The sequence below is a fragment of the Corylus avellana genome, chromosome 7 (genome assembly GCF_965113065.1).
Source record: "Corylus avellana chromosome 7, dhCorAvel1.hap1.2, whole genome shotgun sequence".
Lineage (NCBI taxonomy): Eukaryota > Viridiplantae > Streptophyta > Magnoliopsida > Fagales > Betulaceae > Corylus > Corylus avellana.
The window spans coordinates 23,022,323-23,033,736 of NC_142496.1; the positions used below are offsets into that span (position 1 = coordinate 23,022,323).

Consider the following 11,414-nt stretch of genomic DNA (forward strand, 5'->3'; position numbering starts at 1 on the left):
CCGGGTCATATTATTATTAATTTATTATTGTTATTATTATTATTAAAAATAAGGAAAAAAAAAAGTGACCATCGTGGGTCACCAAGGTCACTTTTTATTATTATTATTATTATTATTATTATTATTTAATAATAATAATAAATTTATTTTTTGTAAATAAGGGTAATTTTAATATTTTCAAAATTTTCAAGGGTATAAAGGTCTTTTTACCTCTTCTACTGTTTGATTTAACTCTAATCTCTAACGGAATAGGGTAATTGGAAAAAATCAAAAGATTCATACACCAAAGTGAGAATTTTTAAACTTTTGATAGGCGTTTGCAAAATGCATGACATTTCATGGGGTAAAGTTACAAAAAAAAAAAAGAAGTTGATTTTTTAAATAAAATACTAAAATATTGCTATACTTCCAACTATTTTACAATCAATAAAAATAGATGTAGAATTGTAGACTCACAGTTTGAGCTCTCTAACACAATCAATATTAAAACGCCACTTATTTCAAATATTTAAGTTGATATAAAATAATAAATTTAACCATTTAATTATATTATAATGTCAGCTTCCCAACCATATGAAGCAAAAAATATTTAACATATAGGTTAGAAGGAAAACCCACCTGAAGTTGCCAATAATTCATTGTGGACAAACAACGCCCAGTTCCAACCGTCCTTTTAGAGCTTAATGCTATTTTTTCGTAGAGTTAAGGCTCTTGTATTCTTGTTCAAATATGAATAAAGAGTATTACCACTTTTTCAAAAACGCCCAGTTCCAACACCAACTTAAGAATTAGAGTTGCAGACAAGTATGCAAAAACATGGACAATTACGCAAAAACAAACACACTTAATTATATCAAATCTGAATTATTATTATTTAAAAAAAATAAAAATTTGGATGGAAAAACCACCCAAGGAAAGTGGCTGGGGCGGCCACCCCCACGCGACGTGGCCACCCATGGCCTAGGGGTGCCCGTGCGCTACTCCTACAAGACCCGGGGTGGTGCGCGGCCACTACAGGCACCGCCCTTTGGGTGGTTCCTCCCTTTTTATTTTTATTTTTAATTTATTAGTTTTTTAATTAAGATTTGATATAATTAAGTGGGTTTGTGTTTGTGTTAGTGTTTTGTTTTAATACAATTGGACACGTGGCGTAATTTAGACCCTTGGATGCAACTTATGGCTGTGATTTGAAATATGCGAAATTCATATTTTTTAAGTAATCGGAGGGATCCGGATAGTCGATCAATTGGGAACTTTCTGACTCCGGCAGCGGAGCTAAGTACCCTCTCAAGAAAATTTAAGGGTTTAGGTTTTCGTCCACCGAGGAAAGAACTCGAACTTCCATGGAGAGTGCCTTCGCGAGCGCCTCTGCGATCACAGACCAGAGGCAGAGGATCGAACAGTACAGGCACATCCTCGCCACCGTTATTTCCTCCAACGACGTCGTTCAGGCCAAGAAATTCATCGACCACGGTGAACTTTCTTTCTCACTCACTCTCCTTTCATTTGCTTGGATTTCAAGCGCCAAAGTACTAATCGTTCTAGAATTTCCCTCTTGTATCACAGTGTTATCCGACGACGTTCCATTGGTGGTGTCGCGGCAGCTCTTGCAGAGCTTCGCGCAAGAATTAGGGAAATTGGAGCCCGAGGCCCAAAAAGAGATTGCGCATTATGCTCTTGCTCAGATTCAGCCTCGCGTCGTTTCGTTCGAAGAGCAGGTTTGTTTCGGCAAAGCCATCGGTTCTCGGCTGTTTAGTTGTAAACTGTATTAGTTTGAAAGTATGATTGTCTTTCCTGGTCATCTACAAGCTGTATTTTCCCAGGATATATGTGGATTCAGTTAATTTTGTTTAACAAACTTTGTTATCTGTCTGTATGAGGTGCAGGTGTTAATTATCAGGGAGAAACTTGCTGAATTATATGAGTCTGAGCAGGAGTGGTCTAAAGCAGCTCAGATGCTCAGTGGTATTGATCTAGATTCTGGAATGAGGTCTGAGAGTAAGATCATTTGTTGTTGTTGTTGTTATTATTAATTATTATTTTTACTCATTTAAGGAAGTTATAGTTATGAATATTATGTTATTTTTTAATTATTTTTTATTTGGATGCCTCTATCAGAGTGATTGATGATACATTCAGGTTGTCAAAATGTGTCCAAATTGCTCGCCTTTATCTTGAGGTATTGGCTTTATTTTGCGAGTATAATCTTTTGATTGAGATTATTTTACTTAACATTGGTGCACTTGGGCATTACTGGACACGCTATTTATCGGAAATGGCAACGCTCGAGTGGATTATAGGGTGTGTGTGTGTTTGTGTCTTGGAGGCTCCAACGAGAGAGCTCAAATATGGGATATTGGGTTCAGGTGGAATTGCATTGGCAACTGTTATTTTGGTATTCATCTCAGAGGACAGTTGCCATACTGTGAATAAGAAATTGTTAGAAGATTCTAGAGTACCATAACTATTCAAATGTAAAATTTTTTAGTTCATAGGTGCTTGTTCTTCTATTCATATTCGGAAGTAAACTGATGTGGACACCCAGTATAGGTGTAGAAAGAAATGGGATATGTGTCATTCTAACAAGTGGTAGACATGGCCCGTTTACAGGATGTGATAATTAAGGTGATCTGTGATTTCTGTGTGGATAGCATTTGGACTCCTTGCTTTCATTCGGATGAATGAAAATCCCTGTGCAGTTATGTCAATACTAGATGCTATTTATTGTTCAGGTTGGTTAGTCTTGTCTAGGACTTGATGGTGGTGTTCAATTGAGGACTTTTATTCCTTATGCAGCATCTACATTCCAGTGATGCATTATTTAGACGAGCACAATGCTTGAATCAGGAATTTTCGTCTTGGAATATGGCCACATGTCACTGCAGTTATGGACTATGTTGCTTGCTTATTTTGCAGGATGATGATGCTGTTAATGCGGAAGCTTTTATAAATAAGGCTTCATTTTTGGTTAGCAGTAGTCAACATGAAGTCTTGAATTTACAGTATAAGGTTTGACATTATTTTGTCTTTGAAGATAATTGTGTAAAAGGCTGCATGTTGTAATACTTCATTAATTGTTTCCCGCTTGTTTCCTCATTGTTAGGTTTGTTACGCAAGGATTTTAGATTTAAAGAGGAAGTTCTTGGAAGCAGCATTACGTTATTATGACATATCCCAAATTGAAAAGCGGCAGATAGGAGATGAGTATGTATTTTTGCATTTTATCGATGTTTATCCAACCTTTTCATGAGGTTTATTTTTAAAAAGTGTGATTGTTGTGTTGTCTTTGGTCTCTGTTCGTTACAAATAGTTATTTGTTGAATGTGGCTTGGCTCTATGGATTGTTTTCCAGTAGAGCAACACGTCAGCTTTTCATGTTTCCAAACCATGGCATTGTTGGCTGCATTTCTTGATACTAGATATGGATTATTTCATCAACAGATTATAGTCTGGAATAAATAATTATATAATATCTCATTTATGATTGTCTTGTGAACCATGGAGTGCCTTCTCACTCTCTCCCTCTCCTGTTTGCTTTTTGGCACTTTAATTAAGCTCACAAAAGCTAATTATTTTTATTGCAGGGAGATTGATGAGGAAGCATTGGAACAAGCTCTTTCTGCTGCTGTGACATGTACGATTTTGGCAGCTGCGGGTCCTCAACGTTCTCGTGTTCTTGCAACTTTGTACAAAGTAAACACCCTCCATTGATGAATAGCATTTGTATTTTCAGAAATCCTTTGCACCATTTAACTGATATATTGGGATTTGGTTCAGGATGAACGGTGCTCAAAGTTGAAAATTTATCCTATTTTGCAGAAGGTATTCCCTCCGCTTGAAGAATATTGCATGATTTATGCTTTGTTTCTCACGTCCATATTTATTTATACTTTTGATAGTAATTTAATTCAGAGGCTGTGTATCCCAGGTGTATTTGGAGAGAATTTTGAGAAAACCTGAAATTGATGCATTTGCTGAAGAATTAAAAGCACATCAGGTTGTAAACAAATTTTTTTTCCATCTTTTTATTTTGATTTCACTTACAGAACTTACTAATTGTCGGAAGCCATAGTACTTTTGTCTCAACTGTTACTTTTTCCACAGAAAGCACTTCTGCCAGACAATTTTACTGTACTGGATCGTGCTATGATTGAGCATAACCTTTTGAGTGCAAGCAAGCTTTACACAAATATAAGGTTTAGAAAGTGCTGCTGTTTTTTTTCTTATTTTTTCCTCTTATGTTATTGTGGGCAACTGAATAATTTTTTCTTTTTTTTTTTTAACGAATCCTGGCATAGCTTTGATGAATTGGGCACCTTGCTGGGCATTGATCCGCAGAAGGTACGTTCATGTATCCTGTGTCAATTTAGTTTGTTACTACACTTAATTCTATGTTTGTATAGAAGTATGTACGGTTACTATGAATAGCACTATAAAAATTATCACTATTTTGTCACCAATTAAGTTTATGTGATTTTTTTCACCAATTGTGCCCTAAATATTTTATTGTGTGGGTTATCAATTTGCGGCCGCTATAATATTATCCAAGTTATTAAAGAATATTATAGGGGCTGCAAATTGATAACCCACACAACAAAATATTTAGGGCACAATTGGTGATAAAATCACATAAACTTAATTGGTGACAAAATAGTGATAATTTTTATAGTGCTATTCACAGTAACCGTACATATTCTTTTATAATTTTATAACTTATAAATTTATAAGTTATATTATAAAAATAAATGTTTTGATATATATATTATTATTATTGTCATTTGTAGTTGAAAAGAATAGTAACAAGAGGTTTTTTGAAGGCGAATATCTCTTTATCCTTGTTATCTTTAAATATTTATAACTTTGAATTTTCTTGATTCCCGACTAGATAAGAAGTTATAAATGAGTATATTTTTATAGCGTGTCTCTATAAAGTGGAATTCATCCCCCCTCTTTTTTTTTTCTCTGCTTTCCATTCATTCGGATCTTTTCCGTTTCATAAAGTGGAATTCATCTCTCAGTACCATACACCTAGAATAGTGCATTGTGGTCAATTTTTCTTAAAGGGCCTAAATATTTGACTTGCAGGCTGAGAAGATAGCGTCGAGAATGATTTATGAAGATAGAATGCGGGGATCAATTGATCAGGTATGAATAACTACTTCTTATTGCTCAGAGAGAAATAAAATAAATTTCTCTTCCCAGCTTTAAGTGCTTCCGTTGATTATGTCATAACAAACTGACAAATATTGTAATCATGGGTGTGTTTGATTGAAAAAATATTTACCTGTTTTCAACTCCTGCCAAGAAATGAAAAGACTTTGAATTGCTATCATTTTTGGCCCTTTTCCATGTTGTCACAAAAAACAAAAAAGTCATTTTATTCATAAAAAAAAGGTCATTTTAGATGAATCCCTCTGGATTTGGACTAGAATGATTTTTACTGCAATTGAGTCATCAAATATGAATTAGTAGGGTCAATTCAGTTTTGAGAATATCCTTTTGGGCTAATTTGAGATTAGTTCACTTGATCTTATGTTTACTGAACCTTAGCTTCTTTTAGTGACTGAAGGAGGTGAAAAGGAATAAAGAAGAAAAAGAACGGCTGCATATTTTTCTTTATCCATCTGACGTATTTTATATCAGGTCGAAGCTGTCATACATTTTGAAGATGACACTGAAGAGCTGCAACGATGGGATCATCAGGTGATTTTCTGCTTTGCTAGCAATCTATCAACGACCTATGTTGTAGAACAAACATGCACATGACTTCAAAGAAACTACTGCCTGCACAAATTATTGAAGCATTTAACTAACCCCCCTGCCCCTCCAAAAAAATAAAGTTAAAAGTTCTCTGATTGTGTGTCATCCTAAACTGGCTATTGGTCCTGCACTATAATATCGGCTGATAAATAGCTCTGATAAGTGAGTTTCTTATTCAGCGACCCTTAATTTCATTCTTGCGGTTTGTTGCAGATTGTTGGCCTGTGTCAGGCTCTCAATGATGTCTTGGATAGCATGGCAAAGAAGGGCTTGTCAATTCCTGTCTGATTGATATTTTCGATGACCGCTTAGAAGATGAATTTTTTTTTTTATTTAAACCAATGTATTCTGCTTTAAAATATTGCTGTTAATTAGCTGTTCAATTTGATTACGTCACTATGTAATATCTTTTAGCTTGTTAATTGTTATCTAAATATAGAGCATCTTTTTATCACAAGTTTTTATCCGTGATGGTTGTCTGTCTCCCTATGACCATCCTTCCAATCAACTTGCTTCTGGCTATTTGCATGACTTTGATTCTATTTTTTTTTTTTTGTTTCTCTCTCAACAAATGAAAAGATCTTTTTAAGTTAATTGACATAGCGTTAAGTTTGCTAGGCTGATTGGAAGATGGTTACTCCAGCCAAGTCAAAGTACCTCTCTAGGTCTAATTTTCATGTATGATTCAAACAGGTAAGATCCAACTCACCTCGTTTCCCAAACATGAATTATTTGGATTATTACTCATTGTCCACTTTTTTGCAGTAGTAGTACTCCTCCCCAATTTCAGAAATTGTTATTGGATGCGATGCATAAGAATTAAGACAGGTGAAATCTGCTTCAACCTTCAAGTAATTGACACTCCCAACTCAACCCTGATCCCATTTATTTGATTCAAGCTCTTATGGCATCAGCAAAAATAATAAATATTTGTGATATAAAAAGGAAAAATTAACAAATTCGAAATATCTGGTTGATAATACTATTGACTCATGGAAAACCAACAATCTTAAAGGAAGCTCTTGATATATTTTTGGAGGAGCTGACTGACAATCATCCTGTATGTTGTTTCTGTAGGATGATAGCTGTCAAAAAAAACATACTTAGAGTCATCTGCGCAGGTGCCCGGGTCTAGTTGGTTACATAGCATAGATACCTCAAAAATCCCTGTCCCACAGCACCCTTTATTTGCAATCTCAAGGCCTGAAGTGCAATATAGAAATTATTAGAAATCCTAAATATATAGAAAAAATTAATTAGAAATCTTTAAAAAGGTTAAATTTGAATATAATAAACCTTTTGAAAATATAAAGAAGAAAGATATATTACCATATTTCTTAGGATCTTGGACAATATTAAGTAGAGGGTTGTAAACATCAATATAAACCACCCTTGCGTGAGGCAGATTGTTGTTAAGGTAACACATCTCTGCTGATAGTTTAGCATTGAACAATTTTGATGCTTCATTGAGGTAATTTACACACCCTTTTCCTGAATACCCATTCAAAGTTTTCTGCGATGGCAAACATCCAAGTGGTGGTGCACTGAAAACACCAATCCTTCGTATTCCCAGTCCATATAATTCCTTCACATATTGATGAGCAAAATCATAAGCCACTAGATATACCCATTACCCACCAATATATTGTATATAATACAACCAAATCAAATAATTATGTAATTATACATGTGTAATATGCATGGCAGTGAGGCACTACTATGTCAATTAATATAAATTTTTTTTTTCACAAAATAACTAGATCTGGTGGTCACTCGACCAATGGATTATAGATCGAGTCCCCAAGCAGATCTGTTGGTTGCAACCACTCAAATTACTTGGGCACATTTGAAGCTTTGGTGGAGGTTGCTATCCAGTAGTAACTCACCAATGATTAGGCAAAAGAAGTTACCTTGACGAAATTAGAAGCTGATTCGACCAAATAATCAGTGTAAGAAGGAAAATCATAGTTCAATTTCCTAATTCCACTAATGAAATAGGTATTGGTAATGTCATTGCTGCTCGCTACCGAAAAAGTTACACATTTGGCTAAAATGAAGTTTGTTCTCTCTTCTCCAACCATTCCTTTTAGCTTTCCTATGTATTTCTTAAAGTCTTGTATTTGCTCTGATAGTGATATGGCTGACTGAAAGAAAAAAAAAAAAAAAAAAAAAAAAAAAAAAAAAAAAAAATTGAAAATGACAATATTAATAAAAAAGAAATCATACAAAAATGACCAAAGAAATAAATTATGAATGATAAAAAAGTCTAAGGCTCTATTTGTTTCGGCATAAAATGATTTCTTGAAAATGATTTTTATATTTTCCGTTGTTTGGTGCAACGGAAAATGTATTTAGCGGAAAATATTTTATTGAAAAATAATTTTCCTGAAAACATTTTTCAACGAAACATTTTACGTTGAAACAAATGGAGCCTAAGATGCACATACCGCTGTTGTTGATGTCAAATGATCATATCCTGCACCACCTGAAGCAAAGCTTACACCTGTTAGGAAATCTTTAGGCTGCAAAGTTGGATCCCTATATGCTGGTAGGAACTCCTTAACTCCTAAATCTTCCACTGAAAAAAGAAAAAAGAAAAAGAAAGAAGATTAATATATACTGAACTATTTTAACTAGAACAATCTTTTCCTCTAAATTTTATTGAATGAATTCCTCCAAGCCAATTATTAACTGATATGTGATTCTTGTATACATTTTTAATACGATTAATTGTGCAAGAGCATGTGATTATCACATACATTTTATTTGATTCTCATTTGTATTTTTTAATATTCATATAAGAATATGTGCGACAAGTATCAATTTAAAAGACTAGATAGGGCAAAAAAAAAAAAAAAAAGAATCTTCAATCTAGCGTTAGAGGAAAACTTTGTCATTTTAACTAGATGAAAAAAAGAAAAAAGAAAAAAGAAAAAAGAAAAAAGAAAAAGGTCTTAAGGACCAAAGTGGCCAATTTGGGAATTATAAATTTGATTAGCAATGGAAGTATCGAATTTGCTCTAATTGTTTTCCTTTTTTGTTTTTCTTCATCTGTTTTTGGACCCAATATGAATTTTTATATTCGACAAATTCATGTTTGTAATGGCTCAAAGAATGAAAGAACCTACGTACTATAAGAAGGAATGGTATTTTTGTTTTTCTGCACAAATAACGAATTCAAAATCCAGAATCCTGACATCATGGCTGATGATAATTTTGGGCCTTCCACCAATTAAGCATTTTAAAGAATTGCTAAAGTAATATTATAAATTCCTTACAAACCGCTACTATTTTTTTTTTTCTTTTTCTAAGCAAATTTGGAATGGATACGGGAATCAAAACACCGAAAAAGGGGTGGCTCTTCAATAACAAACCCAACATAAAAATTATAGTGCAAGAAATACAACAAAAAAGCAGGCAATGAGTCAAAAATGACTTAGAGCCACTAAAAAAAAAGAGCAAAACAAATAAAAAATGTGGATATTCATCTATGACAAGCAGTAAACGTATTGTTTGAAATGACTATAGCCCTTATGGTTAGATAATAACTTTTATAGGGTTGTGGCACAATATTCTCTTATAATTATTAAAAAAAAAAAAAAAAGGATAAAAATCGTGTCAAACTCGGTGCCAAAAAAAAAAAAAAAACAAAGAAGAGGCGGCAAGGTTCAATATCTAAAAGATATATATATATATATATATATATATATATATAGAGAGAGAGAGAGAGAGAGAGAGAGAGAGAGAGAGAGAGAGTTTTCCTACAAACCTAAGAAGTCCGAGGGAACTTTTCCATTAGAAAATCTTCCTGTTGGCATTCCTCCCTTAAACTCTCTCCCATACGGAAGAAAATTGCACTTTGCAATTGTATTGAGATCGTTGTTGTTGCCCGTATCAACAATAGAATCGCCAAACATTAGTACAGCCGATACTGTTTCGTTGTCCGGTATCTTGATAACAGCTTCGGTGGTGAAGAAAATAGCAAAAGCAGAAGAAAGAAAGAAGAATTTGGTTGATAAAGATACTCCTTTCATGTTCAAGTAAATATATATTGCACTGGATTATTCTAGGATTCTTCCAAGTTTGAATCCAAGTAAAAGAAGAGGAGGAAATGATACTACTTCATGCCTTCAATGTTTCCTCACGAGTCACGGGCATTTTATAGCACACAAGATTACAAAGCCAACTGTTAATATCATTTATTGCTTGAAATAAAAAAAATAAAAAAATGTATATATCTAGCTGATAAGCCTGATATGTCAAAAGAGTAGGTATGGTATCTCTTCAAGTAGTCAGTGTCGGATGAATAGGGATATTGTAAAGGGACTTGGAATAGGATGATGAAAATGATAGATGGTGTTCACTTGCCCAAATATTCTCAGCATGACCTAAAACAGATTTTCCAAAGACCAGGATGGTGGATAAATTGAAAACTATTTGTTGGTTCGATAATATATTTTGGAGGGTTTTTTTTTTTTTGAAAAATATATTCTAATATGACATAAAGATAAAAACAATTTTAATTATTATTATTATTATTATTATTATTTTTTGAAAATGGAAAATAAAAGTGAGAAGAAAAAAGCTTTAACAAAGGGATACAGATTTCCCTCAACCCAATTTATAAATTTGCTAAATGTCCCTTAGCATGTGAAAAATATATAATTTTTTAAATTAATATGTGAAAAGCAAGTGATTTTTAATATAATTAATCATTTTTAAAAATAAACTAGAAGACATTTCTTCTTCCCAATTTGGCTGAACTCACATGCCCAATCCTACTTGTATTAAATTCAACACTACACATGGCCCACATATATAAATTTCCTTATGCCCACCGAGTACGTTAAAAAGGTTATATATGATGAATTAGCCAACCGGATGTTAGATTGTTGAAATAATTGGTTGAGAATTAAAATTAATTTTTTTTCACTTGAAGCCATTTCACCATTTATATTTTTACGGAAAAATTCTCAATAATGAGGTTTGCCCCCTCTTCGCCTCACTCTCCTTTACCTAATATGAATGTTGAGTCATCAAAAGCTTTCTGACTCGGCTTGGTGCGGTTGCCCTATGCGATTAATACTTCAAATGGCGTAACTCTGAAACAGGCAAATATGCTAGGTCATGTTGGGTTAAGAGTACTTATGACTTTGTTTGATAACACTTTTTTCTTTTTCTTTTTGTTTTATCTTTTTAAAACAATAATTTTAACAAACAATCAAAATACAAAATACTCAAAATTACTTTCACATTAAAACATTTTTTTTCAAACAAAAACAAAAACTCACTTTAAAAAGCATTAACAAAGAAGCCATAATTGTTGAGGTGCCACCCTCCGCTCTAAAGACATGGCACATGGTAGCACCTAAGATTAAATAAATGTGTGTTCGAAGAGTGTTTTGTGTTTTAAGTTGTTTCTCCCTTTTCCTTTTCCTTTTCCTTTCCTTTTCCCTTTCCCTTTCCCTTTCCCCTTCCCTGATTTGGAAAGATAAAAAAAAAATCTACACGACTTCAACAACAATATCTCAACCCATATGGCCATATTCACCAAAGCCCTCTCTCTCTCTCTCTCTCTCTCTCTCTGTTGTGATTTATTTGAACAACTTTTATTAATCAACCAATTATTGTTTTTTATTAAAAATAAATAAATG

At 33.4% G+C, this 11,414-nt stretch overlaps 2 protein-coding genes across 3 annotated transcripts; one reads left to right on the forward strand and one right to left on the reverse strand.

The window, feature by feature from the left end:
- The first annotated feature begins 1,238 nt into the window (after positions 1–1,238).
- COP8 (Proteasome component (PCI) domain protein) lies at positions 1,239–6,226 on the forward strand. Its single transcript, XM_059599519.2, has 14 exons — positions 1,239–1,473; positions 1,567–1,718; positions 1,887–1,990; positions 2,119–2,179; positions 2,917–3,009; positions 3,104–3,204; positions 3,585–3,693; positions 3,778–3,822; positions 3,929–3,997; positions 4,105–4,196; positions 4,299–4,341; positions 5,086–5,145; positions 5,644–5,703; positions 5,974–6,226. The coding sequence occupies exons 1-14, from the start codon at positions 1,344–1,346 to the stop codon at positions 6,046–6,048; spliced, it is 1,194 nt and encodes a 397-aa protein (XP_059455502.1). The 5' UTR covers positions 1,239–1,343; the 3' UTR covers positions 6,049–6,226.
- A 389-nt stretch (positions 6,227–6,615) lies between these two features.
- LOC132185618 (GDSL esterase/lipase EXL3) lies at positions 6,616–9,862 on the reverse strand. 2 transcript variants are annotated; one of them, XM_059599377.2, is made up of 5 exons: positions 9,530–9,862; positions 8,208–8,245; positions 7,671–7,904; positions 7,090–7,345; positions 6,616–6,963 (listed from the first exon to the last, which is right to left on the reverse strand). In XM_059599377.2, exons 1-5 carry the CDS (start codon positions 9,792–9,794, stop codon positions 6,770–6,772), a joined length of 987 nt encoding a protein of 328 aa, XP_059455360.2. In that variant the 5' UTR covers positions 9,795–9,862; the 3' UTR covers positions 6,616–6,769. The 2 variants fall into 2 exon arrangements, with proteins under 2 accessions (XP_059455360.2, XP_059455359.2); XM_059599376.2 differs by having other exon boundaries at positions 8,208–8,338.
- Positions 9,863–11,414: the final 1,552 nt, after the last annotated feature.

Excerpts from the sequence above, each read along its gene's own strand:
- COP8 (XM_059599519.2), top strand. The coding sequence starts at position 1,344 with ATGGAGAGTGCCTTCGCGAGCGCCTCTGCGATCACAGACCAGAGGCAG. Across the intron at positions 1,991-2,118 it reads GATCTAGATTCTGGAATGAG|AGTGATTGATGATACATTCA; the intron begins GTCTGAGAGTAA and ends TGCCTCTATCAG. Across the intron at positions 2,180-2,916 it reads TTGCTCGCCTTTATCTTGAG|GATGATGATGCTGTTAATGC; the intron begins GTATTGGCTTTA and ends CTTATTTTGCAG.
- LOC132185618 (XM_059599376.2), bottom strand. The coding sequence starts at position 9,794 with ATGAAAGGAGTATCTTTATCAACCAAATTCTTCTTTCTTTCTTCTGCT. Across the intron at positions 8,339-9,529 it reads AGTTCCCTCGGACTTCTTAG|TGGAAGATTTAGGAGTTAAG; the intron begins GTTTGTAGGAAA and ends TTCTTTTTTCAG. Across the intron at positions 7,905-8,207 it reads ATTTGACATCAACAACAGCG|TCAGCCATATCACTATCAGA; the intron begins GTATGTGCATCT and ends TTTTTCTTTCAG.